This window comes from Callospermophilus lateralis, chromosome 2, assembly GCF_048772815.1.
Source record: "Callospermophilus lateralis isolate mCalLat2 chromosome 2, mCalLat2.hap1, whole genome shotgun sequence".
Taxonomy (NCBI): Eukaryota; Metazoa; Chordata; class Mammalia; order Rodentia; family Sciuridae; genus Callospermophilus; species Callospermophilus lateralis.
In genome coordinates this window covers 64,994,977-65,013,260 of record NC_135306.1, presented here as the reverse complement: position 1 = coordinate 65,013,260, position 18,284 = coordinate 64,994,977, and the positions used below count along the sequence as shown (strand labels likewise).

Sequence of the window (18,284 nt, the reverse complement as noted above, 5' to 3'; positions counted from 1 at the left end):
TTTCATCCTGTACTATCTTACAATCCTTTCCCGGGATAAACCTCTAGAACACAGATTTCATCCATCATACCTATCCAGTTGGAAAGTCATATATGTATTCCAGTTATGCTTCCAATATCCCCAATGATATATTTTTAAGTCTCTCATTTGAAAACTGCCCCCAGTGCCAGAAAAGATCCTTTATTCATTACTTTATATCCCGTTCCAATTTTTTTTGTTCCTAAAACACACTCAACACTAAAAAGATAAATACTTTCCAGCACTGAATATATTCACATGATCATTTTGCCAGATAGAACATTCAGTCCTATCTCAGGAAACACACAAGTGTGAGATACTGTGTTCTGTGGGAAACAGAAATCCCCCAAAGAGAAGATGCTGCTATGGTCACTTCACAATGAGCTTAGGAGAGTACCTATTGTTGAGAAATTATTTTGCATGCTAATTGAGAGGGTCAAAATTCCTATGACTATGTAATCTGGCATATTTGTTAAAATAAGCCAGATTCATTATTTTAGTTATCCCGTGTGACTGAAAATGAGGACAAAATGGACAATGAGCTCACTGAATGATGAGGCAAGCAAAGTTCAGGAAACTAAATGATGAATTCTCATTTGTATTCCCTTCACTAACTTGAAGGGCAGTGCAATTTACCTTCACTCTCTGTTCTTTCTCCTTCTATCATTTAAGGTCCAGGTTTTCATGGGCCATTTAGTTTTACATTAAGTATCTTCCACTAACCTTTTAATGTCAGCAAGTTTTTTTTTTTTTTTTTGGTACCGGCACAGTTGAGTTTAAAAACTACCTAAATGCAAAATATTCCTCCCAAGTTGCTTTATTTTTAGAAAAGCTGGAGGATATCCTCTGGTTTATAATTAAAATATAAAAATTCAATTGTATTAATAAAACTAGGGTCAATTCTATCATTTTTCTAGACAAAAAGTAAAACAAATTAGCAGGCTTATTCAAGGGAAGTTTAGTGAATCATCTATTCTAAATAAGAAAGCAACTCTAAAATTTCCAAAGGAGTGTGTATATCAAAGAAATGTGTTAAAATATCTACATGACTTTTTTTCTATACTTTGGTTTAAAAACAAAACCCAAGAACTTACTGATCTGAGTTTTGGGGGTGCGTAGGTAAAAAAATCCAAGAATACTTTATGAACCAATGAGTGCTTAATCACAGCTTCTCTGAAAACAGAAAACAAAAACAAAAACAAAAACAAAAAAAGCATCAGATCTGGCAAAAAGCCAAACAGAGACAGGCAATCTCGAAACTAAAATAATCTAAATAAGATGGTTTTACTAAATATGAAATTGATTGTATGTTTCAACAGTACTAAGATTTTTTTTTAAAATTATAATATTGACCTAAGTACAAATTTCTAGTGTTTTATCAACAAAGATTATATCATCGTTCAAAATTTGCTCTACCTTTGTAAATAACAACTCTATTTTCCTCCCTCAGTTCTGGAAACATGATTGGAAATCCACATTTAGACCTTTTTTTTTTTTTTTAAAGCTGTTTTCTTTCTGAAAGCACTCTTCAAAATAAATAAATACATTAGTTTCACAAAATATTAGCAGAACTGAAACCTGAATGAACCAAATAGTGAGAGAAATAGCAACAACCATATTTTATCAATGCCCCATAGTGTGACATTTGGTGAATTCAGGTAAAAGTGGAGGTTGATGTTCAGACACCAAAAACGTAAAGATCACATACTTTACCCAAACAGATAACAAACTATTCTGCTTTTATGGGCAAAGCACTGTTTTGAGTTCTTTGGAAATATTATCCCATTTAATCTTCATAAAATTTTATGACATGTATACTATTAGTATCCCAATTTGACCATATGGATACGCACAGAGAGGTTAAACTGTCTAAGGTTACAGTTAGTATTTGTGGGGGAGGGAACAGCAGGAGTCACTTATGCAGTCAAGTTTCACTCCCAACCATTGTGTTATGTTACCAATTCTAAGAAGGTCATGTGCATAGGCTTCTAAGTCTTAAAATCCAATTTAAATAACATTACGTTTGTGAAACTATTTAATATAACATACAATATTCCATAAAACAGTTTTTTGAGAATAAATGTTTTGTTGCTTAAACAAAGTTTATAAACCATTATTATGTTATCCTTTTACAGGACGTAATATCAGAAAAAATGATGCCCTTTCATACTAAGACAGGCTCCAAACAAAAGTTTTTACACTTGAATTTAGGACAGATTAATAACAGTAAAGGGAAAATACCCACCTTTTTTGGGGCAAGGGATATATAAAACTTTCCTCCTTCAAATATCTTTTTCAAAAGTATTAAGAAAATACAAAACATCTTTCTTACTTTTGGGCCATTGGAGTTAGAATCTGTTTCATTTCATCCATAATAAGCTCTAATTTTTCTGGCTGTACCTCCAATACTTTGTCCAGAGTTGGGTGATCTGCTGACTATAACAAAAGAAAAGTCAAACCCCTCTGAAATTAATAAGTTTCTTCATTTCAAACAAAAAAAACAATTATAGCTATTTTCAATAAATTTAAAGTAAATGTAAGGTGTTCCATATGTGCATAACTCAAGCTTTCCTGTATACACACTCATGGAATAATTCTTGATCTGATTCTGAGACTGTACAACTACCAATGTCTAGTCATCTTTGGTATCCATAAGGAATTGGTCCAGAAACCCCTGTGGACACAAAACACTGAGGATGCGCAAATCTCATGAAATGGCATAGTATTTGTTTATAACCCTCCCACACGTATGTATATGTAGTAACATTTTATATATAAATATATATATATATATAAATAAAAATACATATATATCCTTGAGGATCCCTATATACTTTAAATCATCTTCAGATTACTTATAATTCCTAATACAATGTAAAATGTAAATGCTGTATGAATGGTTGTTACAATTGTTTAGGGAATAATGACAAGGAAAATATCTATGTATATCTAGTACAGATGCATCATTTAAAAAATGTTTTCATTCTGCGACTGGTTCACTACTCGGATGCAGAACCCACAGATACAAAGAGTCACGTTAAACCATCAATCATACCAACCAGCCAACAGACACTTGCTAAGACCTAACGTGTCTAATCACAAGATCAAGTAGATCACAAATCTTGCTGTCCTGTGTTTTTTAGCAGCTGCATAGTCATACAGTGAGGTATTATGAAAGTAAAACAACAATAAGTTCAACTCAGGAACATAATTGCCTAATGCAGGGAAACCAGTAATCAATCCATATCCCTCAGATAAACATATATTAATGTCCCATGGTTTACAACAGACCTTCTAGCAGTCCTAGTCTTAGATTCAGTCTCTGCACTCTATCCAAAGTGGACTTTGTCTCTACTCCCCTCCTTCTCTAGACCATCTGGAGAAGGGTAATGCAACATCATGAAGAAAGGTGGGAGAAGGCAATAACAGGGAGTCCAATGCCCTTCAGCCAGAGCTGGATAGACAGTGGTTCTAAAGCTTTGCTTACTATTAAGAATCTTTGACCTCAGTCTGATTCAGAAATGAAAGTACTTAATTAAGCATTACACACAAAGCATTAGGAATAGAGCAACAAAACTAGTTTCATTTGAAGGAGATTTAAAGATAACATCTGGGAGAAAAAAATTTAAGTGTGATCACTTGCCCACTATATTGGAGACAAAATCATCTACAAGAAAAGAGACAGTCTATTAAAGGAGCATCCAAAGTAAAAATGCCTTCTGAAAACAAGGCACTAGAAGTTAAGGACAACACACAGAACAAATAAACACACAAGAAAAAGCCTTATGGAAACATCACCTTATAAAGCTGAAATGTATTTCCATAGAGTTCCTCGGTCAGCATGTTCCGCTGCTCCAAAATGGCTTTGTCATTGTATGCATACTCCACAATGGCAGATGCTTCTGCGTGACGCAGCATCTTTCTCACATGGCCTTTAAAACTTCTGATTATCTCAGCAATCTGCGGTTTACTCCTAAAAATCATGGGGGAAAAAATAATGTGTGTGTGTGTATATATGGGATAAAAGGAAAAAGCCAGATGACAATAAAATATAATTTACTTCTCCTGAGGCTGACTAATCACTCTATGTATGTGGGGGGGGGAGGGGGAGGGGGGGAGGGGGAGGGGGGATCTCATTAAAAATAAAGAAAAAGCTTATGAGCAGGAAAATCTAATTGCCTTGTATTTCAACTTCAGGCTTTTAAGTGATTCAGTAACCAGACTTTCTAGGACTGACACCTGGCTCAAAAGACCCTGAACAAATTCTTTAACCTCAGCCTTTCCATTCTTATAGGTGAAATGATGCTGCTGTAAGGATTAAATGAACTAAGAAGCATCAAGCCCTGTGAGCAGCACATTGTAAGTGCCCAATAAATGTCAGTTCCTATTAAATTGTTGAACTTGAAAAAAACTAGGGTAGGGGAAAAAAGAAACAGTAAGTCAAAGATGCAGAAAGATAGGAATAAAACATATTCTAGGATTCTCTTTTAAAAAACAGGACTTATCCTAATACAATTAAGCTGCTGATAATCAGTCAGGAATACATTTGTCATGTTACACCTTTTTTCTTGTTGGTTACCACATTCTGGGACATTATTACACCCAAAATGATTGGCCAAGACAAATACTAATTCCACCTAAATTTAGGAAATCCTATCTTGACATTTTCTAACCCACTTATCCTATTTCAAGAGTTTACTCATTGAGCTGCTCCAACTCTCTACTCTTTAAATACTGCTGATTAATTACAAGTTAATTATTCCATTTCTAATGGAGCTTCAAGACACAAAAATAGTCTCTTAAGAATAGGAACAGCAATACCAAAATCTCACATTAATTCCAAAAACTGTTTCTAAGGTGGTATACCTGTAAAACTTCAAAGGCATTTGTGGAGGGCTATTAATATGACCACAGACTTCATAAGTAACACTTGAGCACAGTAAAAAAAAAAATAAGAAAAAAATGTATTTTATAAATAACATAACTTACCCATACATAAGAAATTTCTTAACAATATTTCTGGAATATTTGGCTTTACTTAATTCAACCAAGTCACCTGAAAAACAAAATACCCTATAATGATTTGATATCCTCATTTCCGTTTTCCAAAAACAAGGGGAAAAGCTAAATAAATGCACAATTCTATGTCTACAAATGTTTGTCTCAGGCAAAGAACAAATAAAAACAACAATGATCCTATAGAGGGTACCTCCACAGAATTATTTTCTAGGAGTCTTAGATATTCCAAGAGAAAACAAGTGAGTTATTTACAATAACAACTTCAATATACAGCCAATACCTCGTAATTCTTCAAAGGCCTGTTTTCTCTGTTCTTCATTACCATGCTGAATGTAACACTGGATCACACGAGTTGAATCATGTGCAAAAGCAATCTGCAGGAAAAACAGTTGGAGTTTTTAGACTAATTCTCTCTGAAGAGTTGTATTTCTTTCTTATTATTTATTTTGTTGCTACCTCTTTGAAAATTCCTTGTTAGAAAAAAGTAGCATATTCACAGATTAAATCAAATTTTTGACTATTTGGGCGTAAAAATACTTATTTTAATTATGCAAAACATCATTTGAGGTTTTGTTGCCTATTGTACTTGATAAGTAAATAATGAAACTGAGGCAATGATAAATTAACCCATTTTGCAATATGCCTAGCATTATAATTAAATCTACACCAAATAAAAATCATCTAAGGATTATATAGATTATAGTTTTTGTTTTTCTGACAGTTACCTTCCCTAAAAGAGGGATATTCCAGTATTAAAAACTCTACTATTTTATGATTTTTACATAAGTGATCTAAGAATGTTTGGCTTTGGGAACCAAAAGTAGATATATAAGAACAATATAAAAGTGTTGCTAAATAAAAAGATGTAAAAATATTGCTACATATAGGCAATCACATTATAAAATTAATCCTATTTTCACATTCTCCGAACCATTCCTTCTTACAGGTTATTGGCGACATTAGATTGCCATTAAAGAATTCATTGATCAATTTTCCACAATAACATCCACAAAACACCAGTCACGCAAGACTGTTTTGAATATGCTACATTAGCAATCTATTTTCAAAGTGTTGTTTACTTTGTCTATCAAAATTTTTAATGTCAAAAAATTAAACAATGGAGATACATCTCCAACATAGACAAGAGATTTTAAAATTTCTTTAAGGTAGATTTTAGACATCTCTAATAAACCTTGTTTTTAAAAATAAAGTTGTTTACAATAAACCTTGTTTTTAAAAATAAAGTTGTTTACCTTACTATATATACTGAGTATCTACTATCTGACCTATACAATTGCTTTAATAATATTTTCTTATTTAGATCTCAAAGCAATTTAAGAATGAGCTGCTGTTCCTACTTTATAGATGAGAAAGGTAAGGTTACAAGAAGTTAAGGAACTTGCTACCCACCCCTGTGACCTTGGGGAAAAAACTAACTACTTTGAGACCCATATGTGTCAAATGTACAAAAGGAATAATGACTAAGTTAAATAAAACAATGTGTGCATGCATTAGCACAATTCCTCATAGTAAATAATAGATAAATAGGTTATTATTACTGTCCAAAGGTACAAATAGTTCAATGAACAGAGGTGGAATTTGAGCACCAGACTAACTCCCAAGTACATTACCATGCTACAATGACTTAAGGGTATTTGACAAAGAATTCTGAGTATAAAATATTTATAAACTAAGGATAAAAGACTACAGACAAAGCTGAGGGGCTGGCTATTCCATCCTATGGATCTTACAGAATTAATAAGAAAGAAACAGCTGAAGACTAGACATTTAAAAACATTTCCTCATGCTGTAATGTAGCATGTTAGACCTATGCATATGGGTTGGCAAAGATTATCCCTTCAGTCTCCCCTCAAATTATTGAAATATATTGCCTTATTACATAAAATTACCTTTGGGCTATGTGTATATAAAGTGTCTAATGAAACATAAACGAATTCTGTATTCAGACTTGGATTCCATCACCAAGATATCTTCTTATGTATATGCAAATTCCAAAATATGAAAAAAATTAATCCAAAATTATTCTGGTTCTAAGCATTTCAGATAAGAGCTATGCAACCTGTATTAATTCTTATTTAGCCAGTGTTATGAAAGACAGTTGAAATTTTTAGCCAAATAAACTGGAAACAATGAAAAGTTCCCCTGTAATGAATGGTTTTAACTGCCCTTCCCTAACAGTGAGACAACTCTGATGGCTTAAAATTGCATGCATGAGTACACACTACTTACAGTTTTAATTTTCCCTTGGATCAACTTCTGCAAGTCACTCATCAACTTCACTCTTTTTTCTTTGTCACAATCTTTTCTATAAATGAGAAGAGGGAGAACACACAGTTAAATGAAGAACTTATTTTAAACATATAGAATTAAACACCATACGAATATACATTCATCAGGTTTAACATAATTTTCTATTTGAAGGCAGCAAACCTCTGACATTAAAATTACCATTCCAGAGCAGTCAGACAAAAGTAATTTTCTCAGAGGCAGAAACTCATCTCACAAGGTATAATTTTATGGATCAATCTAAATCTTAACAACCAGAACTTTTAGAAGGGAAGAAAATAATAAAATAAGTCTATGATACCAAATACTTAAGAATCTCAAAACCTAGCCAATAAGAAAGTATCCTTCATTTCTCAGAAAACCAAGGAAAGATGTCAAATCTATTTTGACTCTCATATATTCCCATAAACGTATCTGACACTGTCCTAATGACTCCACACACTTCTGCATAAGCAGACACCCAAACACTGATGCCTCCCACTGGAATGTTACTAGTACTCCCAAATAACATAAGTGTTACCTCATTTATTTTAGGACATTTCTAATTATAAGGCATGCTGTTACTTCTCCATATAGTCTCAAAGGGACTAATGAGGATGCTATTAGGTACATTACCTTCTTAAGATCTCCCAAATCTGCTTTGCTCGAACAACAATATCATAGTTGGTTTTGTCACTGAGCTGCCTGCTCTGCTTCAGTTCTTTCTTCTTCTTTTTGAAGTCATCCCATTTAGGTTTCTTAGTTGCTGATTCTAGATGTCATAGAAATTATTTCCAATTACATTTAACATTCTGAGTACCATAAACAAATACAAATTAGATACAAAGGACAATCACTAATCAGGATGATACTCATTATGGAAGCTAGAAGGGGGGAAATATTTATTTATTTGTTTGTTTGTTTATTTATTTATTGCTGCATTTTTTGAGCAGTTTGTATATTTTAAATGTTTTAAAACCAATCATTTAATAGCTTTTTATTGATTCTTAATAGGGTACCTGGTAAGAAAAAAAAAGGATATTAAAAAGATTATAAAAACAATTGGTAAATTTTAGCATCTTTTTGACTGTAAAATAAAATTCTACTTTAAAACATTAATGTCATTGGACTTTATAATGAGAACACATTGTTTCCATGAAACAAAATTAGTTCAATAAAAACAATTAGTCCAAAATAAAACAGGAAAAAACCTAAAAAAATTCACTGTTCAAGGGCTGGGATGTAGATTAGTGGTAGAGTGCTTGCCTAGTGTATGTGAGGCTAAGTGTTCAATCCCCAGCGATACAAACAAACAACCTCTCTTCTGAGCACAATTGCTTATTAAGTCAACATAATTCTTAAAACACTACTGCCAGATGGGTACAATTATTATCCCCATACCCACTCTTCTGTGTTGGGGAAACAAAGGGTTTAGAAAGTTAATTATGTTATGTGTCCAAGGCCATTCAACCATAGTGGTAGAGACAGTATTCAAACCCAGAGACAACTCTTCACTGCCTTTTACTTATTACAATGCATAATCTAAATTTCTTTTTCTACAAACAGAATGATGCTATAAATGTCGAATTTAATTTTCTTTCTATGATGATTTTTCTTTGGTCTTCAAAATATGAGTATCTTATTAACTGAACCAAAAATTCAATAAGGCTAAACAAAAAAAATCTTAACAAAATGGGTATCATTTACATGAAAATCCTACAGGTAAGACTTTGGAAATTAGTTATTATAAATATCTTTCTCTGATATACTCATCACAAAAATCTGGAAAATAAAAAAAAAAAATCCCCAGCAATGCTAAAAATCCAGGTAAAACAACAGCTTATTCTTTCTTGCCCCTTTCCCATGTATGGTTTAAATAAATCTTTAAAAATTCAGAATCTTTCTGTTTTAACATTATACTCTCACACTTTTCAATGAAACTAAATATTCATCAAAAACCTAACTTTTAATGACTATATACAATTTACTACAATGTATTTAATTACTTCCTTTACTATATGTTTATTCTCTGTCTGGTAATGGAAGATAAGTGGCAATGGAAAACATATTTACAATTAATAGTAAGGCATCATGTACTACACAGTAGGATAATTACTGATAATTACAAATTTAATTTCACAAACATTTGGGTACTCTTGACATGCCATGTTGGGTTTTCAACAGATATACAAATTCTGAAAATGTCTAGTACCTCACATCTCTATTATTCATATAAAAATATGATAAAATAAAATCAAGAACTTCATTTTAAGACATTAAGAATATGTCTCTCAAACAGGGCCATAGCACAGCAAAATCTTAATCATAGAATGAATGTATATATGTTTCAAATGCAGGTATCAAGAACTTTATTAAGGAGAGGAAGATTTCAGACTTACTACCCAGGCTAGGAAAGAGAAGGAAAAAGGAAAAAGAAGATGGAACAGGAACTATGGGGAGTGGAGGAGATGCAAAGAAAGGTAAATAGAAAAGAAAGAGGCTGGAGTGGGAAAGGAACCTACAGGCCTGATGAGAAACAATGAAATGTCCTTCCACTTCTTTCTCACCTTCCTGTCTTAAGACAACTGTCTCTCTAATGAGCAGCCCTTGGGAATAAACAGCAAAGTTCAAAGATAGAGAACTAACCTGAAAAGGCACTAGTCTCAGCTCACAGAAAATAAGCAGTATTAGAATATATTTTGTGTTAGAGAAAAAAGACTCAAATGCACCAGAGAAATTCTCATAAAGGTGCAAAGAAGGTATACGTGTGTCTGTACATGTAACCAGCACAAGACAATGCACAATATGGGCATGTTGTACAACAAACAGTAAAGCCCTGGGTCAGAAATGATCCCTTGAAAATAGTGAGGAAAAAACTAGTAGTCTGTTTTAATGAGAAACAGAAGCCCTGTCAACACTTCTACAATGAACATCTCGTCCTAAACCAATTAAAATCATGTCAGGTGTGCACTACACCCTCTCTGAAGTTGCGACTAGACTTGGGCCAAATAATGGGTTGACTGTATTAGACTGGGCTAAGCTCTGTAAGGGCAGAGTCTATAAATCCCTTGTTCACCAAGGCCTTTTTGCCAAGGATGACACGTAGCTAGGACACAACTGGTTTTTAAAGACCAATTTTTTTGATTAGTTGGGAATTTTTACTGATGATGGTGATCATTCTGCCCCACCTCCTAGCACAAAGATAGAAAACTCAAATATTTGTTGAATGAACAAATGAATCAAAAAAATAATTTTGGCCTACAGAAAGGAATGTTTTATTTAAGGTTCCACTTAAGGAGCACGAAGCAAGGTCTCTAGAACTTGTCCAGAGTCCCTGTGCACAATGGTCCAGATGCTACTTCTGGCAAGGAAAGGCTCTGCAAAGATTATGCTAGATGCTGGGTGTGGTGATGCACGCCTACAATCCCTGCGACTTGGGAGGATGAGACTGGAGGATCACAAGTTTGAGCAAGTCTCAATAACCTATAGGGCCCTCAGCAACTTAGTGAGAACCTGTCTCAAAATAAAACTTAAAGGGCTGGGATGCAGCTCAGTGGTAAAGCATCCCTGGGTTAAATGCCGAGCACCAAAAAAAAAAAAAAAAAGAAAGAAAGAAAGAAAAAAAGAAAGTAAAAAGGACTGCTAGAGGAAATGGTGCTTACCATCACTTTTATTGTCTGGCTGGAATTTTCTCTTTTTGTTGAATTTATTTGCCTGCTGAAATTTGTTCTTCAGTCCTTTGTCCCCTTGTTGTTTATTCTTGAATTGTTTCACACCCTTTTTCCCAGGTTTTGTAGCACTTTTCTCAAAGTTCTTAGATGTGATTTTAGGTCCACTATCCTTAACTTTTTGGGGGAATGCCTTTGAAGAACTAGAATCTAGTGGTGACAACAAATAATTATTACCTTAATTATTCTGGGACAAGATTTCTTTTATCTACTGTATTTTATCTGCTACAAAGAATTATATGCTCTCTAATGGAACATAATCCTACTCACAAGTATACATTTATATACATTTACTCTTCTGAATAGAGTAGGATTTAAATAATCAAACCAAAATGTGAAAACCTCATTCTCTGATTATAAAAACCTAGGAAGTAGAGAAATGTACAATCAGAACCATCTATACTTCTACTACCGAGATAACCACTGCTGTTAGTTTATTATATTTCTTAGTGTTCATCTTTATAGATAATTTTCAATAGTACAATGACATAACAGGTATCTAAGAATAAAATTAACATGCTTGAAATTTAGAGAGCATATAAATAAAAAATTTAAAATGTCAATTTCTCAAAATTTCTAGTTTCCACTGAGGAAAATAATCTTAAAACCTATAATAAAATCATTCAATACAAACATGGAATCAACAAAGCCTGCAAATTAAGTACCAATAAAGTGAAATGCAAATAGCAACAGCTACGTCTTAAGACTATTACAAGGAAATAAAAGACTTCTCAGCAAACATTAAGTTCACAGCCCTTAACTTTTCTATTTCCCAATACTGACACCTGATGGAATAAGAAAGAAATCACAATTCACAATTCTGAAGCTTCAAGTATTTGGTTAGTCAACAGTACATATTAACCAACCTCAATTTACCAAACATTAAAATAAAATATATAGTGAACGAGTGTGCATAAAATGAAGCAACAGCAACAATAGCTGAGAGAAGGGGTCTTTCAAGAGTAAAGCACTCCTCAATTATTCTTGCAATTTTATAATTTCTAAATTTCATGAGAAACATGCTAACTCATAAACAATAACACCCATTTCTTCCTATTTCAATCCTAACTCTAGTATATGAATGCATATTGGAATCTGCTACATATCCTTCCATCCCCTCAATTATAATGGTCAAAACAACCACATGAGAAGGATGTTTTGGTACAGCTATCTTACCTCTGGTTTTATGAAATCTGTTTTTTCCTTGCAATGCCTTTGTACCCTTTCCTGTGAATTTTTTTTCCCTTTTAACTTCCATCATAGCAACTCTGGAAGACAAAAACCAGAATGAATCACTGAATTGCTTATAATCAAATAAAAGTCATTTAAGTAGTAATAGCCATATTTAGTCCTTGAGTTCAGATGTAGTATAAATATCACCCAGATAAAGCACAGGTACCCACACAAGTCTAGCAATTACGCAATCACTGTTTCCAAGACTTTAAAAATGACCAAAAGGCCAGGAGTAGTAGTGCATGCCTGTAATCCAAGTGACCCTGGAAGCTGAAGCAAGATAATCTCAAGTTTAAGGTCAGCCTGTGCAATTTAACAAGACCCAGAGCAACTTAAGACCCTGTATACAGTACCAAAACCAACCAACCAACCAACAAGATACCAACATAAAGACTAAAAATACACACCCTGGCTATTGTGTTATGTATCTGCAAGGAACATTTAGCAACAGCACTGGTTAAAAACAGAACATTAATATAACCTGCATTTTATAACCTGAGAAGACTTGTGATGAATTATTGGCAATATTACCATTTGATTTCTTAGTCTCTACCCTTAAGGAAAAAACAACAGGCTGTATTTTTCACATATCCAAATATAATAAAAGAAAATAAATGATTCTCTGAAAGATCTCTATGTTCCCAATGTAATTAAAATAAAGGTTACTGACCAATGTTTGAGATTGTTTTAGAGGCACCTAAGTAACTTACAGTGAACTCCAAAATAAGATTATGTTAAAATATTTATTAATGTTTCATTTAAAAGAATATGTCCAACAGATAACGTGAAGGAAATCTCATAGTGCTCAGGACAAGGTTCCTGCAATATCAAGAACTAAAATTTCTCAAGATACTGATAGTGTAAGAAAAACACATTCTGGATTGAAATATATTGGAGAAACATCAAGTCTGTAAGAAAAGGCTTTTCAGATTCTTTAATTTGGTAACATACTATCCATGTTCATGTAAAAGCTAAAGTATGTAGCATTTTCCAAATCTAGTTGAACCACTTTTTCTTGGAGCCATCTTAAGAGAACAGTAAGTTTCCAGGGAATGCTCTAGTTCCGAGAGAGGAGTAGAAGATGCTGTTCTAATCTAAATTTTACAAATAAGATTCTAAAAACATGGATGGCTCCTGATTTATAGAGCTTCCTCAGGGCATGTTGGACAGCAGGGTCACTATCACTTGGCTATCACCATCATACCCATACCAGCATTTCTTAGCTCTTAAGTGCATGTGGTTTTCCAAACATTACACATTTTCCCTGTGTATTGTTTTAATTTGTATTTTAAAATAATTTTAGTTTTACAAAGAGTTGAAAAGAGTTCCCACTTATCATTTGCCCAGCTTACCTTAAATTAACATTTTTTTACTGTGATGATTTATCAAAACTAAGAAATTAACATTAACACTACTAATTAAGCTAAACACTATTAATTATGTATTCCACCATTTTTCTGTAATATCCTGTTCCAGGATACACTAAATTTAGCCATAATGTCTCCTTTAGTATTTTGTAAAATATGCCTCATTTGAGTTTGACTGATGCTTTGTAATGATTAGGCCGAGTTTACTGATCCCCTCTCAACCTCCAGTATTGGGATTGAACCCAAAGCAAATGTTCTACCACTAAGATTCTTCCTCAACCCTTTTTTTGAAACAGTCTAAACCTGGACTTAAACCTGGTGATACTCCTGCCTCAGCCTCACAAAGAAGTACTCTCTTCATAGTACCATAACAAGAGGCACAAGACATCAATATGACTTATTAGTGATCATGTTAACCTTGACCACTTTGTCAAGTAGTGTTTGCCAAGTTTCTTTAAGGTTAAGTTACTATCTTTCACTTTCTTTACTCTATTAGAAGCCATTACATCTAGCTCAAACTTAAAGAGAAGGAAATTAAGCTCCAGTTCCGAGAGAGGAATAGCAAAGAATTTATAGACATATATATGTTCAACTACTATAGCAACTAATATTTGGGGCAAGATATTTGAAACTATATATCTGTGTCTTCTTAAAGTTTTGTCCACTAATTTTAGTTTTCCTCATTAATTCAAATTCTCCTAAAGAGAAGATTTGTCCTATCTTTTTCATCTTTTTATTTATTGATACGCAGGGGCACTTGACCACTGAACCACATCCCCAGCCCTATTTTGTATTTTATTTAGAAACAGAGTCTCACTGAGTTGCTTAGCAACTCACCTTGCTGAGGCTGGCTGAATTTGCCATCCTCCTGTCTCAGCCTCCCAAGCTGCTGGGATTATACATGCATGTACCACCACGCCCGGCTACTTATTTATTCGTATCAATATGGTCTCAGATGTTTATTCTATTCCTTAGGTATAACCCAATATCAACATTATTTTATTGCTCAAAAATAGCTGCAGCTTTGGCCAATGGGAAGTATTACAGGTTGCTTCTATCCTTCTGATATGGTCTGTCTTTCCTTTTCTTTTTAAGCCTGTCTTTATTTCCTGGCACTTGCTATAGACTCATATTTTCTTTGTCCTCCTTGAAAGTAGCCATTTCTCCATTGAATTCTGGTTCCTTTTATTATGAATGGTATTTAAAAACCAAGAACTACTTGCCGTTGCTGGGGTCATTTCTTCTAGGTCTTTTCAGCATACAAAGCTGGATAATAGATACGCATTTATTAACTCATGTATTCATATATACCTATATTTCTATATTTGTTAAAATAATGTAAAGTTCATACTAATGTTTCCAATTCTGGCCAAATACCAGAAGTTGTATTCTGGTACTCCCCTTTGTTCAATTTTAACTTCTTCCTCTAAGAAGTCGGCTTCCCGGGATCTAAAATTTATTTATAAATTTGTTCAACCCAAATATAAATGTAAAGTAGGTTCAATATTGCTAAATTGTATCCCATGAATTAAAAAAATATACTAATTATTGCACTGTTGATGTATAGTTCTTGTCTTTTCCTCATAAATACTGTTTTCTAAAGCCTTTAAATCACCCACCGTCTTCAGTGACATTATAGGTTTATAATAAAATTCATTTCTCATTATCTGCATTCCACCCCAGAAATGCCAGTTGATTTGTTAAACCCTCCAGATAGTCAAGTTCACTTTTTTTTTTAGTTGTTGATTAACACAATATCTTTATTTTTATGTGGTGCTGGGAACTAAACCCAGGGCCTCAAGCATGGAAGGTAAGCGCCCTACCACTGAGCTACAACACCAGCCCTCAAGTTCACTTTTTTAGTGTACACTTCTGGGGGTTTTAACAAATGGATAGAGCCATGCATCACAGTACTATACAGAACAGTTTCATTACTCTATAAAAGTGCCATGTACAGCCACTCTGTAATCAACACCTGCCCCCTTCCTTGGCTGTTACTAATTGGTCCTTCATCTGTTTTGTCTTTTCTAAAATGTCATACATATGAAATCAAATAATACGTAACCTCTTGGGTCTTGCTTCTTTCATTTAGCAAAATACATTTGAGAGTGTTGTACTTTATAACCAATCACATTCCAGTGTCTCTCATAAAAAATTGCGCTTCCCTCTATTATCCCATTTAGACTTTGTTCTCTCTTGCTTATATTGTTTTGCCCTTACATCCAATCTGTCGCATTCACTCTCTGCTTCTTGATTAACCTTCCACTAATACACTGATTTCATAACATTTCAATATTTGCATAGCTTGAAAATTTCCCACTGCTTACAAGGAAAAAAAGTCTCAAACTGGCATTCATAACTACTCAAAATTTGGTTCTAATTCACCCCAAATACTACACAAGAACCAAACTTATTCCCAATTCTTTTTCAGGATCTGAACTTAAATGGAATTCTTTCTATGAACAGAATCCCCTACCCATCCTACAAATCCAGCTTAAATGACATTTACTTATACATTCTTCATATGGTTTCCCCTCTTTCCTTTATCATTTTCCTTTTTATTCTATGGATATACATTTTATGGCCTTTTCAAAATTTAACACTTTAAATTTATTCATGGATGTTCTACTTCTCCTCTACAGAAACTTACTGAATACCTACAAACCACTGCTAAAAAGCTGTTGGGCTAAAAAAAAGTACTGGGACAGGGACCACAGTGTGATCTAATGGACAAAAAGCAAAAAACAAACACACAATGTATTTAAAAGTGCTGCAATATAATTATATACAAAGTGTTAAGGGAGCCAGTGGCTGAGAGCCCAATTCTGCCTTAGCCAAGTATCAGAGATTTCCAGGAGGTAGAGGGATATCTAACTAACTTTTCTTCACTGCCCTCAGCAGGCCCAGCAATGTATTTTGAAAGTGGTAAACATCTAATATCCAAACTCTACATATTGGCATTCCTCAAGTCTTTTGTCCTCGTGAACCCCACTATCTTCACACTTGACCCTAGATGATTTCATCCAATCCTTGATTTTAATGCTGAGGACTCACAATCCATTAGTAAGTTCTCTTAAATTCCCCGTTAAAATACCTTTAACTCCTGATTTCTCTCTGCTACCACTACTCTTAAATGCAGAACATCAAAAATGTCCTTAACGAACTTCCAAATTAAATACATTTTCTAACGAAAACCAAGGCTTGTCATGTTTCCCCCGCTTTTTTAAAGCTTTCAATGTTTTCTTCACACAAGGATACAAACAGTATAGAAACAAAAGCTTTGCAAATACTCATGCACCCTTCCTCTAACTTTATCTTGTTTCACTGTTCTAGCTCTCATTTAGGGACAGACCATAATTGTCTCTGCTTAAAGTACTCTAAGATCTAAGGGCTGTCTCCCGTCCTGCTTTAGTTCTCGGATTAAGGACAACTTCTTGAGACTCCCTTATCCCTCAGCGCCTACAACCGGCCACGGTACATTCAGGTTGTAACCTCAGCACCCAGCGCTAATCGAATGCAGAATGGATGTCTGTCAAACATGGTACGGAAGGCTGACGGAAAATATCACAGGCCACGACTTTAAATTAAAACTACTTCAGTCTAAATCAGCACTCAGGGTAACGTGGTGGGAAGACAGCTCGTAGCCCTGCCCTCCTCTCCAAGTTCTTCAATCCCCAAACTCCCAGCCTACAAAAGGATCACAGAAAACTGCTCAGCGGGCAAGAGGTCAGCAACCTGTACCCTCGCTAGGTGTCCAGGGACACCCTCCCGACTCCAGCGCGCAGCAAGTGAACCCCTAACCCTAAAAAGAACTCGGGAGTCGGCAACACTCACCGTGCACGTGGGGCTGAAGCAGCTCGCCTAGTCAATTTCCGACCGTCGTTTCCGGTTCCTCGGATTGTCCCGCCCCCTGGCCCGCTTTTTGTATTCTTCCGCTTTGGGCGCTGGGGTTAAGGGGTGGAGCTTAGCGGGAAACACGAAAATTCCGACTCTTTATTGGTCCATCTTCGTTACAGCTCATCTCCGGAAGCTAGGGCTGCGCCACACACGGGTTTTGGCCCTTGAAAGGATCCGTCCGGCGGAGGGCGCGTCAGTGGAGTCCGAAAGTGACGTTATTAACCCCGTCGAGTCCGTAACCCGGGAAGAATTGGGATTCTCTCGAGGGCTGACAGGTTGTTAAAGACGCGATCTGACACTGTTGAGAACAGGCGGTTCATGCTGTAGTCTGAACTAATCTTAAAATATCTAATCTTTAGAGTGTGTTGATTTACATCTTTTTTGAGTAGTTCAGCGCCGAGTATAGAAAAAATATCTATTTTAGGAGTTGGCTTTGAATTGTAACCCCCCCCCCCCTTTTTTTCCCCATTCTCTAGCTGTGTGACTCTGGGCGAATTATTAATTTTTTTGCTTGGTTTCCTAATCAATAAAATAGAAAGACGCTTAAGACAGTGAATGAACTTGAAAAGCTCTCTATAAATGCTTGCCATTTAAAAAATATTCTCGTGTCTGAATCCTGCATATCCCTTTTCTACTTCAAAAAACAGAATATTATCCCTATTTTACAGAAGAAGAAACGGACATAACAAACTTATTCGTATCAATTAACAGAACTTTATTTTCTTAACAGTTCTGA

General features: G+C 34.6%; 1 protein-coding gene across 1 annotated transcript in view; it reads right to left on the bottom strand.

Moving 5' to 3' along the window:
* Positions 1–17,521, bottom strand: part of Pum3 (pumilio RNA binding family member 3) — a 36,813-nt gene extending 19,292 nt beyond the window's left edge. Inside the window, exons 1-10 of the mRNA XM_076843441.2 lie at positions 17,486–17,521; positions 12,228–12,319; positions 10,986–11,201; positions 7,960–8,095; positions 7,288–7,363; positions 5,318–5,411; positions 5,008–5,074; positions 3,817–3,991; positions 2,351–2,454; positions 1,113–1,191 (exon numbers count right to left, since the gene is read on the bottom strand). Of these exons, the coding sequence (XP_076699556.2) occupies positions 1,113–1,191; positions 2,351–2,454; positions 3,817–3,991; positions 5,008–5,074; positions 5,318–5,411; positions 7,288–7,363; positions 7,960–8,095; positions 10,986–11,201; positions 12,228–12,312 (1,032 nt within the window). The 5' untranslated portion in view covers positions 12,313–12,319; positions 17,486–17,521. The remainder of the gene's footprint in view (positions 1–1,112; positions 1,192–2,350; positions 2,455–3,816; positions 3,992–5,007; positions 5,075–5,317; positions 5,412–7,287; positions 7,364–7,959; positions 8,096–10,985; positions 11,202–12,227; positions 12,320–17,485) is intronic.
* Between the last annotated feature and the right edge of the window lie 763 nt (positions 17,522–18,284).